Source organism: Mytilus trossulus, chromosome 2 (genome assembly GCF_036588685.1).
Source record: "Mytilus trossulus isolate FHL-02 chromosome 2, PNRI_Mtr1.1.1.hap1, whole genome shotgun sequence".
In the NCBI taxonomy this organism is placed as follows: Eukaryota; Metazoa; Mollusca; class Bivalvia; order Mytilida; family Mytilidae; genus Mytilus; species Mytilus trossulus.
Genome location: NC_086374.1, coordinates 97,885,010 through 97,908,656, shown reverse-complemented (window position 1 = coordinate 97,908,656; position 23,647 = coordinate 97,885,010). Strand labels below are relative to the sequence as shown.

The window sequence follows — 23,647 nt, the reverse complement described above, 5'->3', positions numbered from 1 at the left end:
TTTCACAAAATATGAACTATTGTAACCCAAAACAAGAAATTTGTATCTACGATTCCCATTTTTATAGAAAAAAATCTGTTTTATGAGATGGTGAAGTCGATCTTTCAACTGAGCATGGGGAATAGAAGTATATAGCGTAGAAAAATCTAAAGTTTTTATGTTGCTGCAAAATTGCAAAGATTGTGATTTAAGGTTAACCAGTAGATCTTTCGAATTTTTGAGAATCCACATCTGGTTAACACCACTGGTAGAATATATCTCCTCACAATATTTTTGAAGTCCATCTTAAACTGTAGAAAATGTAGTAGTCAGTACTTTAGAAAGATGTTTAGTCGAACATTTTGAAGACCCAGCTATGTATCGTTCTTTATATGGAGTTTTGTGTAATTTAGGTATCCAGTATAATGAGAGCACTTTTTCTTCGTTTTCTTTGATGTTGATACCAAAAGAAATAAGGACAGATTTATGATTTTAATATTCATAGCTTACCTTAAGATATGTGTTTTGTTCTTTGTTTAAAGCCGTATGGTTACCTGTCGCTGCATTCTATTCAACCAATTCGTTTTGGTGGATACTTTCCATATCATTGTTCATACCATATTTAAATTTTCATGGCATAAAACAGTGATTTAGTTTTTAGTCAAATTTCATTAAATTTTTATTGTAAAATTTATTTCAAAAGACAGAACAGATTCGGTAAGATTATCTCTTATCTAAAGTAAAAATAATAAGATTCTCGTTCAAGGCTCAATATTTAGATTGTCGCATCTCACATTTTAATAATAATAGTCAGAAAACACAGAAGTTATTTTCAGTATTTTTCAAAATCATCAGTGTAAAGTGAAACTAAAAAAAATATATCAAGTACAGTATCATCATTAGGCTATTTAAACATCAACATATTCAGCAAAATACAATATAGATATTTTTTAAGTTTCATTTTATTCATTAAAGATGACAGAAGTTTAGAAGTTTGACTCACTTCTTTTTATAAATATTTACTGATTTATAATTGTTGTTGATAACTAACAGTTCTCCCGTGTCACAGTTGTAAGATAAACCGGTCGGTGCATGGATACCATCGTCTTTTGTCAGGATAAAGTCACGAGTCTGTCCATCATGAGATATTCTATGAATATTGTTCGAATTCATTCCTGCAACAAACACATCACCATTGTTATCTACAACCACACCGTGAGGGTTTTTCAAGTCAGAACTGCTGTATATCTCACGTTCTTTTCCATCCGATGTAACGACGAAGACTTTATCACTATCACAGTCTGTACAATAGACATCACCTTCTTTGTTGGAACAAATATCCCAAGGTTTAAATGATGTATTTATTGTGTTAAGTACTTTACCATTCATATCTACTACGGTTGGTGTTTTGGATTGATTCCTTACCCAGATCTTATCCTTTACACAGGTGACTCCTTGACAATATCCCTCAACTTTAATTATCCTACCAGGCTTTAATGTTGTCAGATCGATGATCTGGATACCACCACGACCTAGAGATACTACAGCGTGGTTGTTGTCATACAAGGTTATACATTGTGGTTCATAATCCAAAGTAATTATTTTCAGTATGGATCCATCAAGTTTACAAACAATGAGTTTTCTTTCTTTTAACTGACTAAGGAGTAACCTATTATCCGGAATAAAGCAACCTCTGTATATTCTCACTACATCACCTAGTTTTGTGGTTTTGAATGAATGTGTTAAGGATAACATTTGATGGTCTCTGACAAGAAACTGACCTTGTTGATCGATATCAAGTACAGACTTTGGTACTGGTGAATTGTCTAGCGTTATTATACCAAAGTCTGGAAGTAATTTTTGTATGTTTAACTCAGACTCAGGAGGGTGATATCTTAGTAACGAAACAGTTGCTTTTTGAATCTCTCTGATTTCCAATTCTTTATTGTGTGTTTTTGCATCTAGAAATTTTACCATTTGGAATAAATGAATTTCAGATAAATGTTGCCTCAGTGATTTAAGATCGTTCTTCCATATTGACAGCGAGTCAGCACTTGACTGGATGTTATCTTTATTTCGGGACACTGTGTCGTTACAATGTTTATACTTATTGTCAATGTCTTTATGTATATCTGCTTCTAACTTATTCAAATGAGCAATAAATTTATGTTTGATTTCCGACACTCTTTTCTTGATGCTGTTCCGACTTTTTGTCAATTCTTCGAGTGTTGCTTCAGAGTGACTCAGTATGTTCTCCGTGACTTGACATAGGTTGTCAAGCCTTCGATCGAGGTCAGAAATAGCTGTACCTACTTTAACGCCTCTGGCAGCTTTTTCAATTGAAATGACAGGCTTGCAATTTTGATGTGATACCGTTACGCAGGAATCACATATAACCTTATCATGATGACAGCAGTACAGTACATTTTTTTCTTCGGAATGATTCTCACAGTTTTTGGACAACTTAAGAAGCGAGGAACTAAGTTGCTGTATTTCTTTCATTGGTATTACCTTGTGAGGCGGAGACATCCTTTCGTGGACTCTAGCACATACCTTACACACAAGTTCGCTGCAATCACTGCACCAAGCTACTGCATTTACGTCTTCCTCACCACGCTGACAACCGATACAGAATTTACTGTCCGCCATTTTAAACCTGAATAAAACAAAGATAGCACATTTGATATGTATGAAAATTATGGATTTCATTTTCAACCACAAATTGAAACAAACATGTTTAATTTAGCTATATATTGTTATGCATCTGTGTAAGTGTGCGATTTATGTACAAAAAGTAACTGTCAAATGTAGGTTTTTAAAAGAAAGATTCTTGACATTGCTTTCGTGTTTTTACTTTAAAAATCACGTACAGACACACGTTGGTTTTTTTTTTCTTCAAATTATAACCTTAATGTAACAGTCGACCTCGAATATCACCATATAAGAAAGCCAAGATTACTTTTTGAAATGAAGAATAAATACTTATGAAAAATAAACAATGTTATGTTCAAGATATTAATAAATAAAGAAAAAAGAGTATTTAACATATGTAAAAATAAACATTTCCAATTTATATTCAATGAATTCATAATAACTATTGTCCTCGACTGTTTTCTTTGTAGTAGATAAGATCGACTTGCTTCCAATTGCTAATAATTGTAGTAACACCTTTTCAAAGAAGTATTTATTCGACAACACAAAACAGTAAAAGAAAAAAACAATAGACAATACTCTTATAAAATAACGAGAGCGTTGAAACAGGGACGAAAGATAACAAAGGGACCGTCAAACTCATAATCTAAAACAAACTGACACCGCCATGGCTAAAAATGAAAAAGACAAACAGAAAAACGATAGTACACATGACACAACATAGAAAACTAAAGAATAAACAAAACGAACCCCACCAAAAACTAGGGGTGATCTCAGGTGCTCCAGAAGGGTAAACAGATCCTGCGCCACATGTGGCACCCGTCGTGTTGAAAACGACGCAATACCTATTTTTCATATACGGACACAACTATTTCATTATTTCAAAGCCAACCTTAAATTTTCCCTTACGCAATCGCAAATTTAGCCTTAACGATGTTTTTGGTATATAAGTATAAAGCGAAATTCAATCAATATGGCCACTTTTATACGACCCCTGTATGTGTGTCAGCATTGGGTGTAAAAGAGAGACGAAACATGGAAAATGGACATTCAAACCCATAAGTCGAAAATAAACAGAAAACACAATTGGGAAAAAAGTCCAAATAACAGTATATAGGCAATATTATATAGTTTAAACATATTTATTTATAGTGGATTGGGAAACAAGTTTTGCAACTTGTATTAATCCCTCTACACAATATTATATAACTCACAACAAATCAAAATAGAGACTGACAAACAAAACGTGTTGGTCTCGATTTTAATAATAAGATATAGGAAGATGTGATGTGAGTGCCAATGAGACAACTCTCCATCCAAATAACAATTTAAAAAAGTAAAACACTATAGGTCAGTGTACGGCCAACTTTACGAAAATGTCGAATGGAAGTCAAAATACACATAGAACACGACGACATAGTTCATAAAGAACACAGTTTACAATGTGTGTTTAACTCTTAATGTGTTTGTATTTAAACCTATATTTGTAGATAATAAGGGCAATATTTAAAAAAAAACATTAATATACCTTACCTTACGCTTTTACGTTTTTGTTTTGTACTTTCGTTTTCAGTGGGATTTTCCTAATAATTAAAGGGAGGCAATCAAATATTCAAAGGTTATTTGAGTTGATTTGCGATTAAAATTTAAATCGTACATATATTTTGCATGAGTTTTACTTCAACGTAATCTTACATTACATCATTTATAAAAACCAAGTAATGACTGAAATAAGTTCGAAGAATAAAAAAAAAAGGATACATAATCATCAGTTTCACTATTCTATCTAGAAAAATAAGTGAAGAGCCCCTACTTATTCTGTGAATTAGCAGTAAATTCAAATTATTATCAATTTTATGTTTGTGATATTCTGATTAACAAGCATTTTGATTTGAGGTTAGGGAAATGCAATTAGCCATTCACACAAGTTTAACTTTATATTTTGCAGTGGAATATATTTTTAGTTGAGCCAAACTGGGTAAAAATAATCACAGAGTCCATGTCACTGTTGATGGTTTTTTTTACCCAGGGTTATCACCAGCCCAGTAGTCAGCCTGTTTGTTGTTGACATGAGTTATCACAGATATGGTCATAATCATAATGTAACTGTTCACAATATTTTTTTTTTTTTTTAAACTTAGGCTTTTCATACTGATGAATAGATTACTTTTTTTTTGGCAAACTTTTAGGAAATTGGGATCCTCAATGGTCATCAACTTCATACTTTATTGGACTTTTTTAAACTGTTTTTGATTCGAGCGACATTCATCATTGTTTTGTAGAACCAACTAGGCGCGTCTGGCGCAAATATTAAATTCTTCTTGCACTATGATGATTTTTTTTTAATTTGGTGGGAACGAATCGTTTTTCTAGATTTACAATCATAGAATCGCTCTAAAAATCGAAACACGGTTTGTACTTTTTGGATTTTTTTTATCCTCAATGATCTTCAACTTTGTACTTGTTTGGCTTTATGAATAATTTGATTTGAGCGTTACTGATGAATCTTATGTAGCCGAAATGCGCGTCTGGCGTACTAAATTATAATCCTGGTACCTTTGATAACTATTTTCACCTTTGGATCGATGCGACTGCTGGTGGACGTTTCGTCCACGAGGGTATCACCAGCCCAGTAGTCAACCCTTCGGTGTTGACATGAATATCAATAATGTGGTCATTTTAATAAATTTCCTGTTGAAAAAATATAGATTTTTCGAAAAACTAAGGATTTCTTAACCCAGGCATAGATTACCTTAGCCGTATTTGGCACAACTGTTTGGAATTTTTTATCCTCAATGCTCTCCAAATTTGTATTTGTCTGGCTTTCTAAATATTTTAATTTGTGCGTTACTGATGAGTCTTATGTGAACAAAACGCGCGTCTGGCGTTCTAAATTATAATCCTGGTACCTTTAATATCTTATTAGTCTTTTGTAGATGAAACGCTCGTGTGGGGGTCGGATTGAAGTTACAGGCCCTAATAATCTCTGTGGAAATTAGATACGTTAACGCTTAATCAACTGCACAAAACATAACATAATTCGTTCCCCTTAAACTTACATACACACAAACTTTTTAAAACGTGTATAAGATATGCGGAAAATATCAAACGAGAATTCAAACTAATAAGTCGAAAGTTGGATGGACCCGTATTACCTTGAGGACAAATCGAACGTCGACCAAATAAACATGACAATTCAAGTTAGTAGTGATCGGAGTTATTTCATGTAACTGACACGAAGTGGTTGTATACAACAATGTGTATTTCTCTTACTTTTGTATTTATAACTGCTCTTGCACTATTTAGCAACATTTTGTTAAACGTTTACGGAATCTTAATCAAGTAAAATACCCTCAGTTCAACTCTGGGATGACAAGGAATTAAACATATATCACAGGCTTGGGGCCACCTAATTTTCTATTCTCTGTTTTTCTGTTTCGTAACCTTTATTGCATTTATTCAACATTTCATATAATTGTAACCATGTGGTACTATTGGGCACCTATTTCATTGATTTTTGTACCGAATTTTTCTTCTTCCATTACCAAATCAAGTACTTAGCCACTACTTTATTTTGGGGTGCTTGTATTTTCTCTATCAACATTTATTGAAAAAGAGAATAAAACAATTCCTTACAATATTTGCCATTACAAGTTATAGGATTTGTTTCTGACCTCTACATATATATTAAGGATTAGTGATATCGGAGTGTAAGGTCGAAGTAGATTTTTATATTTATGCGAGTCATGGATGGGTTTTTCCATTACTTAAAGTCATCAGGAGCATATATCGCTTACTCAGTTCCAATGCATAACTCATATTGACAAACATATATGTTTCATCAAAATAATCATGATGTACTATATAAAAAACCTCAACATAGATACCAGTATTAAATTTTGTATTAACGCCAGACGCGCGTATTGTCTACGATAGACTCTTCAGTGACGCTCGAATTCAAAATAAGTTAAAAAGGCCAAATAAATTACGAATAGTTCTGAAAGGGATTTCATAGTAATTAACAATATTTTAAAGGATTTAATTGGCGTTTCATCTCTTTATTTCACTCACACGCTGAATATAAAGTATGATGGTTAACATGAGAGCAACGTCACTTTTTTATACAGACAATTACGATAAAGTTTGCATATAAAGACGACAGAAGTATACCGCTGATCAAAATCCCCGAAAAATAAGAAGCTCTTCATAATTCCTAATCATACAAATTCTCTTTAACTTTTTTGGAATTTTGGGTCCTCAATGCTCTTCAACTTTGTACTTGTTTGGCTTTTTAACTGTTTAAATTGAGCGTCACTGATGAGTCTTATGTAGACGAAACGCGCGTCTGGCGTACTAAATTATAATCCTGGTACCTGGTTATTTAATTATTTTACATATATATGTAAGACTCAGATCGACGTCCAGTCTCTAATCGACGTCTGTTACGCAAATCGACGTTATTTAAGTTGTGATATCAATGGTAACAGCAAGCGTACGGCCTTCATCAATGATAAAAACTCATACCGTAAAGTTGGCTTTTAAAAGCACTACAAGAAAAATGTTGACAATTCAGACTAGAAAAATAATGGTCTGTTTGAAATAAAAATTAAACCGAAAAAATCAAAACAGACATACGCCAAATAAAACTACTGAACTAAATGCTCCTGCACTGAGATAGGCACATACATACTGTGGCTGGGCTACACAAGAGTGTGGGAGTTTCAACCTCTTCTAAACTGTGATGTGAAATAATACTCTTAAAAATATTGACTGTACTTTTTCCTTGTCTATTGTTGAAGACTGATAAATGCACTCTAGATGACGTTTGGTTTCTTTGTCGTTGTGTTGTTTTCTCATTGACGTACACTAACGTAAGCATGGCATTTATAAATTCAGATCGATTGGACTACCTTTTTATCAGAATATATATCAATCTGCATGTAACCTAATTTAGGTGGGGAAAAAAATCCATGGACAGTATGTATAACTGTTTAAAATTTAGTTGTTATAAGAACCCTTCAATACATGCACATATACATTAGTGTATGTGAGGTAATTTATCACCTTATTGATTTTGGACATCGATTAGAAGAGACTAAAATTAATCGGATGTCGTTTTGGCAAAACAAGACGTTACTTTTCCCGCGCTTCATACAAAATGTACTTCTGTCAACGCTTTTACACCCCAATATATTTACAAAAAGAAGCATTAAATTCTTAAATACACTGATTGGCAATAAAAGTCTCCTATTTACAGCACTGAAGTAGTGACAGTATGTTTCAGTCTTCTAAATAACGTCAAAATCCGCTCCCGAAAGCCCTCCTGACCAATCATATCAACGTATTTCTTTATATGCAAATCATGCAAATAATTATACATTTATATCTTTCTTTTGTTGCATACTATATGCTGATACTTTTTGTTAAATTTGTCATTGCATTGTTGTCTCATTGAAGTTAATTGTTACTGGGTGTTATTTTTTTTTACACTGGAATAGTTTACCGTCTGATAATTCTAATATATGATTTGAATATTAGGAAATACAACGTAAAATAGAATTCTTTTCACTACTCGTTCATCTTCAAGTTAAATTATATACAAAAGAAAATATTAAAAAAAGACATTTTCAGTTTATTTTTCAAATACTAGTAGCTAACTTCATGGAGCATGTTTTTAGACGTTATCCAAAAATATGATATTCCTGCGCAAGTTCCTATCAATGCCACCAATTTACAATTTACAAATGCTAGATTTAATTAGTGGATAAATCAAATTCCTTATATCCATATTTAAAGAATAATGAAGTTTAACGCATTTGCAACGGAATTTATTGGAGTATAAACTTGACCAAGTCATTCACAATCATATCATAAAAGTCATGTAAGCGTTTATGTGTTTGGGAGTGAATGGTCGAGTGTATACAACAATAATTTATTTCCTTTAGAAAGTTGTTAAATCCTATAATAATTTTTTTTGTATGCTTTGAATATTAAAGAATACGCCGATATAATTGGTCGAGAGGACTTCCGGTTGTTGTTCTTGACGTTGTTTACATTTTGATATAAGGCATTGACCGATCTTTTTCTTGTAACCACTGTAAATAGAAATTGTACCTGTATTGGTACATGTAGAATCCTATTTATGCTTGTATACGCGGTTAAGAAGAGCGCCGTTGTTAGAGGTCGTGTTCTTGTAGAGAAGTCTTGAATGACTCTACTTAATCTGCATGCACAACTATCTGGCAGTTTATTTCCATTCTCAACTTATCCAGTGAATGTTTGTTTCCACAAAGAATGGGTGTTTTATTCTGGCTTACTGCTGTCTTGCACGTCTCTGGTGTTATTTGTTATTTGTCGCTCAATGATCAATATTGTCTGTTTGACAATTTGAATATGTTTTTGGCTTTGATTCTTCTTTTTTTTTGGTCTTGCTGGTGTGACAACAATTTCGGCTGAAAGAGACCGCACCAGACCATCAACCACCTTGTATATCATGATCAGACGGAGGCTGTGACTTCTTTCCTTCATCGTCTCCATTTCAAGGTGGTGTCTCATGTTGGTGATGAAATCTGTTTCTCTCCTGTATTTTTTTTTCTCTTTATAAATCGCATGTCTCTGTTTTCAATACGTTCTAACTTGTCTATATCACCTTTCATAAATGGTTCCAAATGTTTGGCGATATTCAAGTGTAGATCTTACTAGGGATATACACGCTGCTTTTCAAAATGTTTCTGGTATGTTCCTCAAATTCCTCATAAGAAAGCCCAAGGTGGAGTTAGCTTTCTTGATAATGTTGTTTATGTGGATACTCCATTGCAGGTCATTAAAGAGTTCTAAGTATAGGTTCTCTTGAACCTCTTGTAGTATGACGTGTTTATTAAGTGTATAAAATTTGTCTGTTTTTATTGATGGATAAGAGGTAGCATTTTTTTATACTGAATCGCTTCCCGCATTTACAAGCCGACATTTTTAGTTGATTAAATCGAATTGTAGTTGGAGTTTGTTTTGGTCAGTTTTAATTGTTCTGTATATCTGCATAACAGGTAATCGTCTGAAAATAGTCTTACTGACGATGTTGCGCTGTCTGGCAGGTCGTTTAAATGTCACAGAAACAGGACTGGTTCTACGACAGTGTCCTTGGGTACATTAGAGTCAACTGATGTGTTGCTGGGTGTTTCCCCTTCCACCATTGTGCATTGATCTGACAGTTAAGAAAGTTGGTTGTCATTTTGTGTGTAGTTCCTTTTATTCCACATTGGTCATCAAGTTTATTACGTATAAAAAAAAAGATGTGGTATAATTGCCAATGAGACAACAAGTAGTTTGTTATATGGTACTGTATCAAGTTCCTTGAAGTAGTCTATGGCTACGTCGATTTATTTTCTAGGGATGTATTTACGATACTGTTGTCAGGACTTTACAGATTGCATATTTTGGCTTTAACATAGATTCACTTATAGGGTCTTTGCATCGGAACTAAACACATTTATTTAAAAACCAGTTGTTGGCATGACACGGGTTATGTTCTTCTCATATATCTTATGATGATATGATACTTAACCCCTAACGGGAGGATTGTGCCTGATATTCATATGATGAAGACATAATCTTTCAATCAGTTTAATTGGGGTCTGGGACTGGCATGTCAGTTAACTGCTAGTAGTCTGTTGTTATTTATGTATAAATGTCATTTTGTTTATTTTCTTGTGTTACATCTTCTGGCATTGGACTCGTACCTCTCTGAAACTAAATTTTAATGTGCATTCCCTTTGAAAGACCTGTAATTGTTTCATTTTTTAAATTATTAATTTGGCTAGTTTGTATAGCCTCTAATTTTTCTTTATCGTTTTCTCTCTTTATGTTTGATTGATCCATGGGATGTTTTTTCCCGATCTTATTTCTTTTTTAGGGGTGTTTGTGTTCTTGGGGTTTAACAGATGGATCTTTAAGGTATCCAGCTCCTTGTTGGTATTTTTCTTTTAACTTTTTCTAACGTGTGTTTTAGGTCTATACTAATTTGGTCCCATTTTGCCGTCTTGTATATGTAGCAATATCTTGGTTGACTTTTGTTTCCAGGTCAGAGATGCTAATTTCTTTGTCTGATATACCTGGCACGTTTTTCAAAGATTTGAAAAGCGTTGGGTTAGTTACAAATACAAGATCTAGGAGGTTTCCTTCACGAGTTGGTGCGGTGTGTATTTGTGTAAGGCTGTATTTAAACTAGTCTGAAAGAAGGCAGCGAAAGTAATACAGTCTGACTCGACTTAAAAAATATTTATTTTCACTTCGCAATAATCGTTTAATTGAATAATAAACACAAAATATTCATTTGAATGTTAATGCCAGTTTTGGTAGATATTTGTTTTAATCAGAATTTATAAATCCCAAAAATGGCTTTGAAAAGTCGTTTAATCCTATTATTTACAAAACTATGTCGACCAACGAGGTTTAAATCGCAAACGTAGACACAGTTGTGATTCCTATCAAATATCTTCATCATCTATTCAAAATGTAAAAAAAAAACCACGCTGATGTTCAAAAATTGAGACACCTTCTACCTGCGAATATTTATTATTCAGTTTTACTTTGTTCTAAAGTAGGTAATGCATTGATTCTTTTGGTAGGATGATAATGATGAACTTAATATTGCATTTACGTTCTAGTAGATAAGAAACATTTGAACTCGCATTTAAGATTATAGGTTGGGTAAACAAACAAAGTCATGAACACAAATTGTATCACAAATATTCAATGTATGTCCAGTTCCTTTCATAGCACCGAAAAGGTACACATGTTCACACCCGAACATTCTGAATAAAATAAATATCATGTGTAGTAGCTATGCGAAAAAGGATCTGATAACACTTAGTTAAATATTCTTTTCTTGTAATTATTAAATCAGCAAATAAAATTTCAGCCCTCATTTATTGTGAAAGAGAGCATAAAGATACAAAAGGGACGATCAAAGTCATAAACCGAAAATAAAATGAAAACGGGATATGGGTAAGAAAGAAAAATACCAACAAACAACAGTTAAAAAATTACAACTCAGGAGAAAACTACAGAGTGAGCAACAAGAACTTCATTAAAACTTGGGTTATATTAAAGGTACACGGCGTTTGTGAGCCAGGATGTGTATTATAATCAGGGTGACATTAGAAAATTAATATTAAAAAATGTTAAGAAGGTTATGTACCTATATTATTTACTAATGTTGCATGCATCTACCTACACACGTCTCTAAAGATGCTAATAGTTTCCCTGCAATTAAACTGTATTTGCAACGATCTTGAAAAGAAAAAAAATCAACAGTTAAGTAATGAAGAGGAGCACTCGACATGTTCACTTCACACAGTTGATGTTCCTTAATAAAAGCCAAAACATCCCAGACAAAAATGTTATGATCCTTTCCGTTTTCACCAAAGTCATATTTTGTTATGATCTAAATAGCTGTTTCAACAATCACTAGTGGTAAGCGTATGGTTGTAACTTAAATTTACGACAACTCTGGAAGTAAGTTTTTTTAATAGATAATGAAATAGGATATAAAGGAAAGAAGAACCCTATCTGTCACAAGGACAACCATCTTAGTATTTCTAGTATCGAATATAGTAGACATGTTCCTAGTAGGTCTTGAGAAATAGACTCGGAGGAGGTCCGGTAAGGGCCGATTATGGCCTCAAATTTCAAGTTCATCTGACGAAAGATTTTGGACTCTGTTTGTGTTTCAATTAGTTTATGTGAAAGACTCTTACTGATTTACTTATTAATAACGATCCAATTCAAGCTAAAATATGAAATATCTATCAAATATGCCAAACAATGTCACTTTTCAGAGGGTTTTTGTCAAAAATGAAAGAAGCAATATCTGTGTTTATCCTTAACCTTTATATATGTTATGTGTTATTATCAATAAAACTTACATTTCAATATTATTAAGCCTTTTTAAAAAAAAAGTTGATTCGAGCGTCACTGATGAGTCTTTTGTAAACGAAAGGGGCGTCTGCCGTAAATGTAAAGTTTCAATCCTGGTATCTATGACGAATTTATTTACAGATTTGGTGTATTTAAGACCACAATGAACGTTCATATGAACCTTTGAATGTATATTCCATCTGAGTATGAATTGGCTCTTGTGACGTCAAGAAACAGTTTCAAGTATTGCAAGAATTATAATATGTTTTAGTTTTTTTCATGTCGATTACCAACAAATTAATACTTATCATACAATATTTAAATATCTTTAGTTTAACACGATGTGTTGGAATCAAAACCCATTAAGAACATGTTTTCGTGGTCTTAGATCTTTTGAAACCGACCTAGTCGTTTGATCTCTTGTGTGTCCTATTCCCGATTGTGAAATTTTACTGGGTGTGAATTTTCATGGCGGAAAATTCGTGCATATGGAAGATTTTTACCCTGTCGACACATCTGGTCAAGCATATTTTGGAGTTCATGCAACTTCCTATTTTTATTCCTTTGATTCGTCGATTAAAGAGGTTGGAACATAGTTGAAATGCAGTCACTTTAATTTTGTGTCAAATCGCGTCCAAGTTTTTCAGTTACAATAGAATGTATCGTTATTCGGAGTAGTGCAACACTGGACCTCAGAATCTGCGATTCTTGACCTCACAACCTACAAAACTTGTACAACACTTGCATTTCCTATAAGGTCTATACAGGCCACATCACTGATGAAATGTAGGGGTAATGAAATATAAGGAAACGTGGAGATGACATTATTGTTCTTCATCTTTTTGGTGATATTTTATTTTGTCACAAGTCTGCAGAAATTATTTTTAAATTACGAGTAGTATTTGTCATACTTATGCTATTGTTCGCAATCTTTATTTTCATGGAAACAATACAGGTATCATTAACCACAATTTGATGTCAAAGGGACGTTTCTTATTTTCACAATATTTTTATTTAACTGTTATAATGTTTTTCAAATATTCCTTTTATTTAATTCCACGAGGGTATCAACAGCCCAGTAGTCAGCACTTATGTGCTGACATGAATTATCATTGATATGGTCATATTTTATAAATCAACTGTTTACAAAACTTTTCAATTTTTTTAAATACAAATGTAATGCTTTTCTACCTCAGGAAAAGCTTACCTTAGCTTTTGGAAAAAAAACCTTTTAGGAATGTTGGTCTTAAATGCTCTTCAATTTTGTACTTAATTTGGATTGTTTTAACTTTTTTGGATTAGAGCGTCACTGGTGAGTCTTTTGTAGACGAAACGCACGTCTCGCGTATATACAAAATTTAATCCTGGCATCTATGATGAGTTTATTTGATAAAATAGTGTCGTCATTTAACGTCTGATTTGGTTATCACCAACAACTTTAGAAGATAATTTCTAATTCCAATCTTCGAAGCAAATCGTTCATTTTCAGATTTTTTTAGATTTATTTGGTCGATTTGTTTTATAAAGGATGACAATTATGTTCTAATGTAAAACTAAATTTACAAAATTTCCACATTTTCTTAATCAGCCTAAATTTGGTACCAACTTGCTATTGACGTATTTTTATGTGATTTATTTTTTTAGTTTTGTTTGCATCATCAACTTTTTTTGACAGTTTTTTTTAATTGAAAATTATTGGTTTATTCAGTCTTCCTATATATTTAAAAAATTGTCATTTCAATAAATAAAATCCGAAGTTTCAATTGGTCAAGCTGTAGAACAGAAGACCTTTTTAACAAACAGTTGAAGGCAGATGGCGCACGCCAAGTGACGAAAATACCGAACCTTTCACCTGCTATAATTGTTTTAGCATTAATTAGGCGGTTGTTTGTATAAATAAAGGCAACAGTAGTATACCGCTGTTCAAAACTTATATATCCATGGACAAAAAACAAAATCGAGGTAACAAACTAAACCCGAGGGAAACGCATTAAATATAAGAGGAGAACAACTACACAACACACACATAGAAACGGACCAAGCATCAGACAAAATCCCACGAGAATAACAAACATAACATCAAAACCAAAGTCATAAATTTGGGTTAAACAAGTACCGTGACACGTCTTATCGCAATGTGAGCTTACACTCGTGTCCATAATAGTTATCAAAGGTACCAGGATTATAATTTAGTACGCCAGACGCGCGTTTCGTCTATATAAGACTCATCAGTGACGCTCAAATCAAAATATTTATAAAGCCAAACAAGTAAAAAGTTGAAGAGCATTGAGGATCCAAAATTCCAAAAAATTGTGCCAAATACGGCTAAGGTAATCTATGCCTGGAATAAGAAAATCCTTAGTTTTTCGAAAAATTCAAAGTTTAGTAAACAGGAAATTTATAAAAATGACCACATTATTGATATTCATGTCAACACCGAAGTGTTGACTACTGGGCTGGTGATACCCTCGGGGACGAAACGTCCACCAGCAGTGGCATCGACCCAGTGGTGTAAATAGTTATCAAAGGTACCAGGATTATAATTTAGTACGCCAGACGCGCGTTTCGTCTATATAAGACTCATCAGTGACGCTCAAATCAAAATATTTATAAAGCCAAACAAGTAAAAAGTTGAAGAGCATTGAGGATACAAAATTCCAAAAAATTGTGCCAAATACGGCTAAGGTAATCTATGCCTGGAATAAGAAAATCCTTAGTTTTTCGAAAAATTCAAAGTTTAGTAAACAGGAAATTTATAAAAATTACCACATTATTGATATTCATGTCAACACCGAAGTGTTGACTACTGGGCTGGTGATACCCTCGGGGACGAAACGTCCACCAGCAGTGGCATCGACCCAGTGGTGTAAATAGTTATCAAAGGTACCAGGATTATAATTTAGTACGCCAGACGCGCGTTTCGTCTATATAAGACTCATCAGTGACGCTCAAATCAAAATATTTATAAAGCCAAACAAGTAAAAAGTTGAAGAGCATTGAGGATCCAAAATTCCAAAAAATTTACGGAGTGTCAATTTTAATCTGTCCTCCTCATAACTCTGTTGGAGCAGTTTCTGCGTAAGGAGCACACTCCTGTTTATGAAGTTCGTATAGTGTGAACAAGCACGTGAATAACAATTGTTATATGTAAACACCATACAAAGGGGCAGAGGGTATGTTACTGCTGAGAAATGGGAAATTGATAATTGGGAAGTTGAAATCGTCCCGTTTATCATAGATTTTGGTGTGAAGTCGTCCATCTACGTCAATATTGAGGAAAAATCAAGGTATGAAGCAGTCCATCTAGTGTCAGTAGTATCCTTAATTTCAAGTTCACTGGGATATATGAGATGTAAGTATTGGCTGAAGTATGGGTTATTCTTTGATAGAACATCATCAATATATCGGAAAGTAAAATTAAAGAATTTCGCAACGTGCTTTTTCTTTTTGTCTTTTAGAAGGTTTTGAATGAATTCTGCTTCATACGAGTACAAAAACAAATCAGTCAGCAGGGGTGCACAATTAGTACCCATTGGAATATCGACTATCTGTTGAAATATAAATTTTCCAAACTCAACAAATATATTGTCGATCAAAAAGTCCAGCATTTTGATAATATCATCCTCAGTATATTTTCGGGAAGATTCAGTGTGATTTTTCACAAAATATGAACTATTGTAACCCAAAACAAGAAATTTGTATCTACGATTCCCATTTTTATAGAAAAAAATCTGTTTTATGAGATGGTGAAGTCGATCTTTCAACTGAGCATGGGGAATAGAAGTATATAGCGTAGAAAAATCTAAAGTTTTTATGTTGCTGCAAAATTGCAAAGATTGTGATTTAAGGTTAACCAGTAGATCTTTCGAATTTTTGAGAATCCACATCTGGTTAACACCACTGGTAGAATATATCTCCTCACAATATTTTTGAAGTCCATCTTAAACTGTAGAAAATGTAGTAGTCAGTACTTTAGAAAGATGTTTAGTCGAACATTTTGAAGACCCAGCTATGTATCGTTCTTTATATGGAGTTTTGTGTAATTTAGGTATCCAGTATAATGAGAGCACTTTTTCTTCGTTTTCTTTGATGTTGATACCAAAAGAAATAAGGACAGATTTATGATTTTAATATTCATAGCTTACCTTAAGATATGTGTTTTGTTCTTTGTTTAAAGCCGTATGGTTACCTGTCGCTGCATTCTATTCAACCAATTCGTTTTGGTGGATACTTTCCATATCATTGTTCATACCATATTTAAATTTTCATGGCATAAAACAGTGATTTAGTTTTTAGTCAAATTTCATTAAATTTTTATTGTAAAATTTATTTCAAAAGACAGAACAGATTCGGTAAGATTATCTCTTATCTAAAGTAAAAATAATAAGATTCTCGTTCAAGGCTCAATATTTAGATTGTCGCATCTCACATTTTAATAATAATAGTCAGAAAACACAGAAGTTATTTTCAGTATTTTTCAAAATCATCAGTGTAAAGTGAAACTAAAAAAAATATATCAAGTACAGTATCATCATTAGGCTATTTAAACATCAACATATTCAGCAAAATACAATATAGATATTTTTTAAGTTTCATTTTATTCATTAAAGATGACAGAAGTTTAGAAGTTTGACTCACTTCTTTTTATAAATATTTACTGATTTATAATTGTTGTTGATAACTAACAGTTCTCCCGTGTCACAGTTGTAAGATAAACCGGTCGGTGCATGGATACCATCGTCTTTTGTCAGGATAAAGTCACGAGTCTGTCCATCATGAGATATTCTATGAATATTGTTCGAATTCATTCCTGCAACAAACACATCACCATTGTTATCTACAACCACACCGTGAGGGTTTTTCAAGTCAGAACTGCTGTATATCTCACGTTCTTTTCCATCCGATGTAACGACGAAGACTTTATCACTATCACAGTCTGTACAATAGACATCACCTTCTTTGTTGGAACAAATATCCCAAGGTTTAAATGATGTATTTATTGTGTTAAGTACTTTACCATTCATATCTACTACGGTTGGTGTTTTGGATTGATTCCTTACCCAGATCTTATCCTTTACACAGGTGACTCCTTGACAATATCCCTCAACTTTAATTATCCTACCAGGCTTTAATGTTGTCAGATCGATGATCTGGATACCACCACGACCTAGAGATACTACAGCGTGGTTGTTGTCATACAAGGTTATACATTGTGGTTCATAATCCAAAGTAATTATTTTCAGTATGGATCCATCAAGTTTACAAACAATGAGTTTTCTTTCTTTTAACTGACTAAGGAGTAACCTATTATCCGGAATAAAGCAACCTCTGTATATTCTCACTACATCACCTAGTTTTGTGGTTTTGAATGAATGTGTTAAGGATAACATTTGATGGTCTCTGACAAGAAACTGACCTTGTTGATCGATATCAAGTACAGACTTTGGTACTGGTGAATTGTCTAGCGTTATTATACCAAAGTCTGGAAGTAATTTTTGTATGTTTAACTCAGACTCAGGAGGGTGATATCTTAGTAACGAAACAGTTGCTTTTTGAATCTCTCTGATTTCCAATTCTTTATTGTGTGTTTTTGCATCTAGAAATTTTACCATTTGGAATAAATGAATTTCAGATAAATGTTGCCTCAGTGATTTAAGATCGTTCTTCCATATTGACAGCGAGTCAGCACTTGACTGGATGTTATCTTTATTTCGGGACACTGTGTCGTTACAATGTTTATACTTATTGTCAATGTCTTTATGTATATCTGCTTCTAACTTATTTAAATGAGCAATAAATTTATGTTTGATTTCCGACACTCTTTTCTTGATGCTGTTACGACTTTTTGTCAATTCTTCGAGTGTTGCTTCAGAGTGACTCAGTATGTTCTCTGTGACTTGACATAGGTTGTCAAGCCTTCGCTCGAGGTCAGAAATAGCTGTACCTACTTTAACGCCTCTGGCAGCTTTTTCAATTGAAATGACAGGCTTGCAATTTTGATGTGATACCGTTACGCAGGAATCACATATAACCTTATCATGTTGACAGCAGTACAGTACATTTTTTTCTTCGGGATGATTCTCACAGTTCTTGGACAAATTAAGAAGCGAGGAACTAAGTTGCTGTATTTCTTTCATTGGTATTACCTTGTGAGGCGGAGACATCCTTTGGTGGACTCTAGCACATACCTTACACACAAGTTCACTGCAATCACTGCACCAAGCTACTGCATTTATGTCTTCCTCACCCCGCTGACAACCGACACAGAATTTACTGTCCGCCATTTTTAACCTGAATAATACAAAGATAACACATTTGATATGTATGAAAATTATGGATTTCAGTTTCAACCACAAATTGAAACAAACATGTTTGATTTAGCTATATATTGTTATGTATCTGTGTAATTGTACGATTTATATACAAAAAGTAACTGTCAAATGTAGGTTTATAAACAAAAAATTCTTGACATTTCTTCTTGTTTTTATCTTATATATAGCGTACAGACAGAAATACGTTCATTTTAAAAAAAATCAAATTATTACAGAAATGTAAGAGTCGATCTCTAATTTAACGACAAAAGGTCATAAATAAACTCTTCATCGATACCAGGACTAAGTTTAGTATATACGCCAGACGCGAGTTTCGTCTACAAAAGACTCATCAGTGACGCTCGAATCCAAAAAAGTAAAAGATTCCTTTTTAGCTCACCTGGCCTAAAAGGCCAAGTGAGCTTTTCTCATCACTTGGCGTCCGGCGTCCGGCGTCCGGCGTCGTTAACTTTTACCAAAAATCTTCTCCTCTGAAACTACTGGGCCAAATTAAACCAAACTTGGCCATAATCATCATTGACGTATCTAGTTTAAAAATTGTGTTTTTTATCCGGCCAACCAACCAAAATGGCTGCCACGGCTAAAAATAGAACACAGGTGTAAAATGCAGTTTTTGGCTAAAAACTCAAAAACCAAAGCATTTAGAGCAAATCTGACGGGTTAATATTGTTTATCAGGTCAAGATCTATCTGCCCTGAAATTTTTAGATGAATCAGACAACCCATTGTTGGGTTGAATCCCCTAAATTGGTAATTGTAAGGAAATGTTACTGTTTTTGGTTATTATCTTGAATGTTATTATAGATAGAGATAAACTGTAAGCAGCAATAATGTTCAGCAAAGTAAGATTTACAAATAAGTCAACATGACTAAAATGTTCAGTTGACCCCTTTAGGAGTTATTGCCCTTTATAGTAAATTTTTTACCTTTTTTCGTAAATCTCCATGATATTTTACAAAAATCTTCCCCTATGAAACTACCGGGCCAAATTAATCCAAACTTGGCCACAATCATCATTGATGTATCTGGTTTAAAAATTGTTTTTTTTTTACCCGGCCAACCTACCAAGATGGCCGCCACGGCTAAAAATAGAACATGGAGGTTAAATGCAGTTTTTGGTTATTACTCAAAAATCAAAGCATTTAGAGCAAATCCGACACTGGAGTAAAATTGTGTATCTGGTCAAGATCTATCTGCCCTGTAATTTTATTAATAAGATTAATCGGACAACCCGTTGTTGGGTTGCTGCCCCTGAATTGGTAATATTAAGGAAATTTTGCTGTTTTTGGATATTATCTTGAATATTATTATCGATAGAGATAAACTGAAAACAGCAAAAATGTTCAGCAAAGTAAGATTTACAAATAAGTCAACAGGACCAAAATGGTCAGTTGACCCCTTTAGGAGGTATTGCCCTTTAAAGTCAATTTTAAACCATTTTTCGTAAATCTTAGTTAACTTTTTCAAAAATCTTCTCCTCTAAAACTACTGGGCCAAATTTTACCAAACATAGCCAGAATCATTAATAGGCTATCTAGATTAAAAACTGTGTTTTGTGACCAGGCAAACTAACCAAAATGGCCGCTACGGCTAAAAATAGAACATAGGGGTAAAATGCAGTTTTTGGCTAATAACTCAAAAACCAAAGCATTTAGAGCAAATCTGACAAAGGGTGAAACTGTTTATCTGGTCAAGATCTATCTGCCCTGAAATTTTAGTTGAATCGGACAATTCGTTGTTAGGTTGTTGCCCCTAAATTGGTAATTTTAAGGAAATTTTGCCCTTTTGGGTTATTATCTTGAATATTATTATAGATAGAGATAAACTGTAAACAGCAATAATGTACAGCAATTTAAGACCCAAAAATAGGTCAAAATGACCAAAATGGTCAATTGACCCCCTAAGAAGTTATTGTCCTTAATAATCAATTTTTAACAATTTTCATAAAATTTGTAAATTTTTACTAACATTTTCCACTGAAACTACACGGACAAGTTCATTATAGATAGAGTTGATTGTAAGCAGCAAGAAAGTTCAGTAACGTAAGATGTACAAACACATCACAATCACCTAAACACAATTTTGTCATGAACTGTCTGCTTCCTTTGTTAAATTCACATATACCAAGGTGAGCGACACAGGCTCTTTAGAGCCTCTAGTTTTTAATTTGAATAACTACTTATGTAAAATACACAATGTAACGTTCAAGATGTCAATAAATCAAAATACCCCAAAAATATTTAACATAGTGAAAAATAAGTGTTAGTGAATTTATATTCAATGAATTCATTTAACTTTTCAAGTCAGGTCGTCAAGCAATTGTTGGCAAACAACAATTAAGCGATAAATAAAACATATACATACTTTTCTATACGATACGCATTCATTAATACTCCTTTTTTCTTATGCAAGGACATTCTATTGCTATAGTTTTGGGAATGCAGAAGTACGAGGATGTTGCACATATCTTTAAAACACTGACTTAATTTAATGGCAATTGTTATTGAGTTTGTCAATAAGGGCACGTTTTTACCAAATGTATAAAGCGTTGACATATTTCTTTTATTACTTGATATTAGTAACCATGTATCTAAGTCCGGGCTAAAGCCTCTCCACATTTCACTGTTTACTTTCCAAGACCATGCATCGATGAATTAATAAAATTAGTTAATTGTCTTACTTTTTATTAATCAATCAAGTTTATGATACTTAAATTGTAAATTTTCAATAAAACAGTACGTTTGGTATCGATAAAATTAGCACATAACTAATGATGGAGGTTCACAAGGGCTAAAAGTCGTCATTCTAAATCAAGCTTAATAATACGAATTACTCATATAATTAGTTGCAATAGAACTTTTATCGCAAAGTAACTAATTTGGACACCTTAATGGTGAATTTGTGAGCCCCTAAATAACGCATCATGTGTTGTAAGGTTAATGTTTTTTTTTGTTTTTTACACTGATTAATAACCAATATTTGCATAATTGTCTATGGTTTGATAAAACAAATGTAAATAAGGATTCAATATCAACCTTTTCGACTTTTGCATACAAAGCATTTAAATTGTATAAGAGGGTCGAAAGATACCAGGTGACAGTCAGACTCATAGATAAAAAATAAGTTGACAACGCCATGGCTTATATTTAAATAATAATACACAAGCCACAACATATAAAACTAAAGACTAAATAATACGGAACCACAAAAAAAACCTACGGGTGATTAAAGTTGCTTCGAAAGGGTAAGCATCTCCTACTCAATACATGTATGTGGCACCCGTCGTGTTGCTCATGCAATTACAAACCCGGTAAATATTCGAATTAGGTAGGTCTCATTCGTTAATGAGAAGGTGAATGTAGTAACGACATAATGAACATTTGTGTAGGTTGCGACCAAAATTTTACACTTTAACGTCCGAAATATGCACTTAACCGTCGTATTTAAACATTTCTTCATATAAGAGCCTATAATTACTATTTTGAAGAGAATTCTTTTACCTAGTATCAAGGCTTTTAAAATACTATAAAGAAGGTTCATTTATATTGTATAAATTAGGAACCAAGTTGTTGTCTTTTTTGTTTGTTTTTGTTGGAATTCAATGGTATCTTGGGCCAATAATGAAATTTGTCTGTCCCTACGTCCTGAAATGATTTTGTGACGTGCTTGTTGTGAATGCAGGAGACTTCTCGGTCATCTTTGACTTGTAGATAGTTAAATTTTCTATTTTGAGCAAAGCCAACATTTTCTACGATGTAATCGAAAGTCTTCAAAGATGTTTTTGGTATGTAAGTATAAAGCAAAATTCACTAAATCAGTGGCCACTTTTTTATATGATCCCTGTATCTTTGTCAGCGTTGGATGTATAAGATAATGGATATTAAGACCCAAATAATCAGAAAACGCATCGGGAACACAGTCCAAAAAAAAAACCCAGCTTTACAAGCAACATTATACAAAACCCAACATAGCAAACTAATGACTGACAAACAAAACGTGATGGTTTCGGTTTACATGTTTGTCTAGACGACTTTTCGAAAATGACAAATGGAAGTCAAATTACACAGTTTATAGAAAAGTTTACAAAGTGTGTTTTACTCTAACATTCTTACTGTGTTTTATATAAATTAATCATTTACTTACGGGTAGATGAATAGGGCGATATTGAAAAAATCCGTTAATATAACTTACCTTTCAATTTTGCGTTTTTGTTTTGGTAAAACCCATACAACTTGTACTTTCGTTTTCAGTTTGATTTTCCAAATAATTAAAGGGAGGCGATCAAATAGTCAATACGCGCTAAAAATTTAAATCGTACATATATTTCGCCTGAACAAATCGAGACAAACTTTAATGTCATCTTACACTCCAGCTTTCATGAAAACCAATTTATGGCTGACTTAAGTGGTATGGGAGTCTAGAATAAAATTGATAGAATTTGTACATACTTTGCCAAAACGTAGTATCTATTGATATATGTTGAAAAATACAATAAAAATAATAGGTCACCGCGCATTTTCTCAAGCTACAGGATGTGACAAAATGACACATGTTGTATGGATTATACAGGAAAAAACATCATTTTGGGCTTGATGATAGAATTGTTAAATACTTTTTCAGACAATGCTTTGTTACCGTACGTTTTTCCCGGATAAATTACAAAATAGGAAAATGCCATGTAGATTCCTTCAGAAAATGCACTGTTTTAGAGTTACCTCCCCTTAAAATGCCAATTGAAACAAATAAATAAAAACTTCCAAAGTTAATCAA

The 23,647-nt window shown here is 33.1% G+C and overlaps 2 protein-coding genes across 2 annotated transcripts; both read right to left on the bottom strand.

Annotated features, from left to right (window-relative positions):
- Nucleotides 1-978: 978 nt before the first annotated feature.
- Nucleotides 979-2,628, bottom strand: LOC134706140 (uncharacterized). Its single transcript, XM_063564848.1, has one exon. It carries the CDS (start codon nt 2,626-2,628, stop codon nt 979-981), a length of 1,650 nt encoding a protein of 549 aa, XP_063420918.1.
- A 14,532-nt stretch (nt 2,629-17,160) lies between these two features.
- LOC134708493 (uncharacterized) lies at nt 17,161-23,139 on the bottom strand. Its single transcript, XM_063569074.1, has 2 exons — nt 23,069-23,139; nt 17,161-18,837 (listed from the first exon to the last, which is right to left on the bottom strand). The coding sequence occupies exon 2, from the start codon at nt 18,828-18,830 to the stop codon at nt 17,181-17,183; it is 1,650 nt and encodes a 549-aa protein (XP_063425144.1). The 5' UTR covers nt 18,831-18,837; nt 23,069-23,139; the 3' UTR covers nt 17,161-17,180.
- Nucleotides 23,140-23,647: the final 508 nt, after the last annotated feature.

What these genes read in the sequence shown, in the direction of transcription:
- LOC134708493 (XM_063569074.1), bottom strand. Translation starts at nt 18,830, where the DNA reads ATGGCGGACAGTAAATTCTGTGTCGGTTGTCAGCGGGGTGAGGAAGAC.
- LOC134706140 (XM_063564848.1), bottom strand. Translation starts at nt 2,628, where the DNA reads ATGGCGGACAGTAAATTCTGTATCGGTTGTCAGCGTGGTGAGGAAGAC.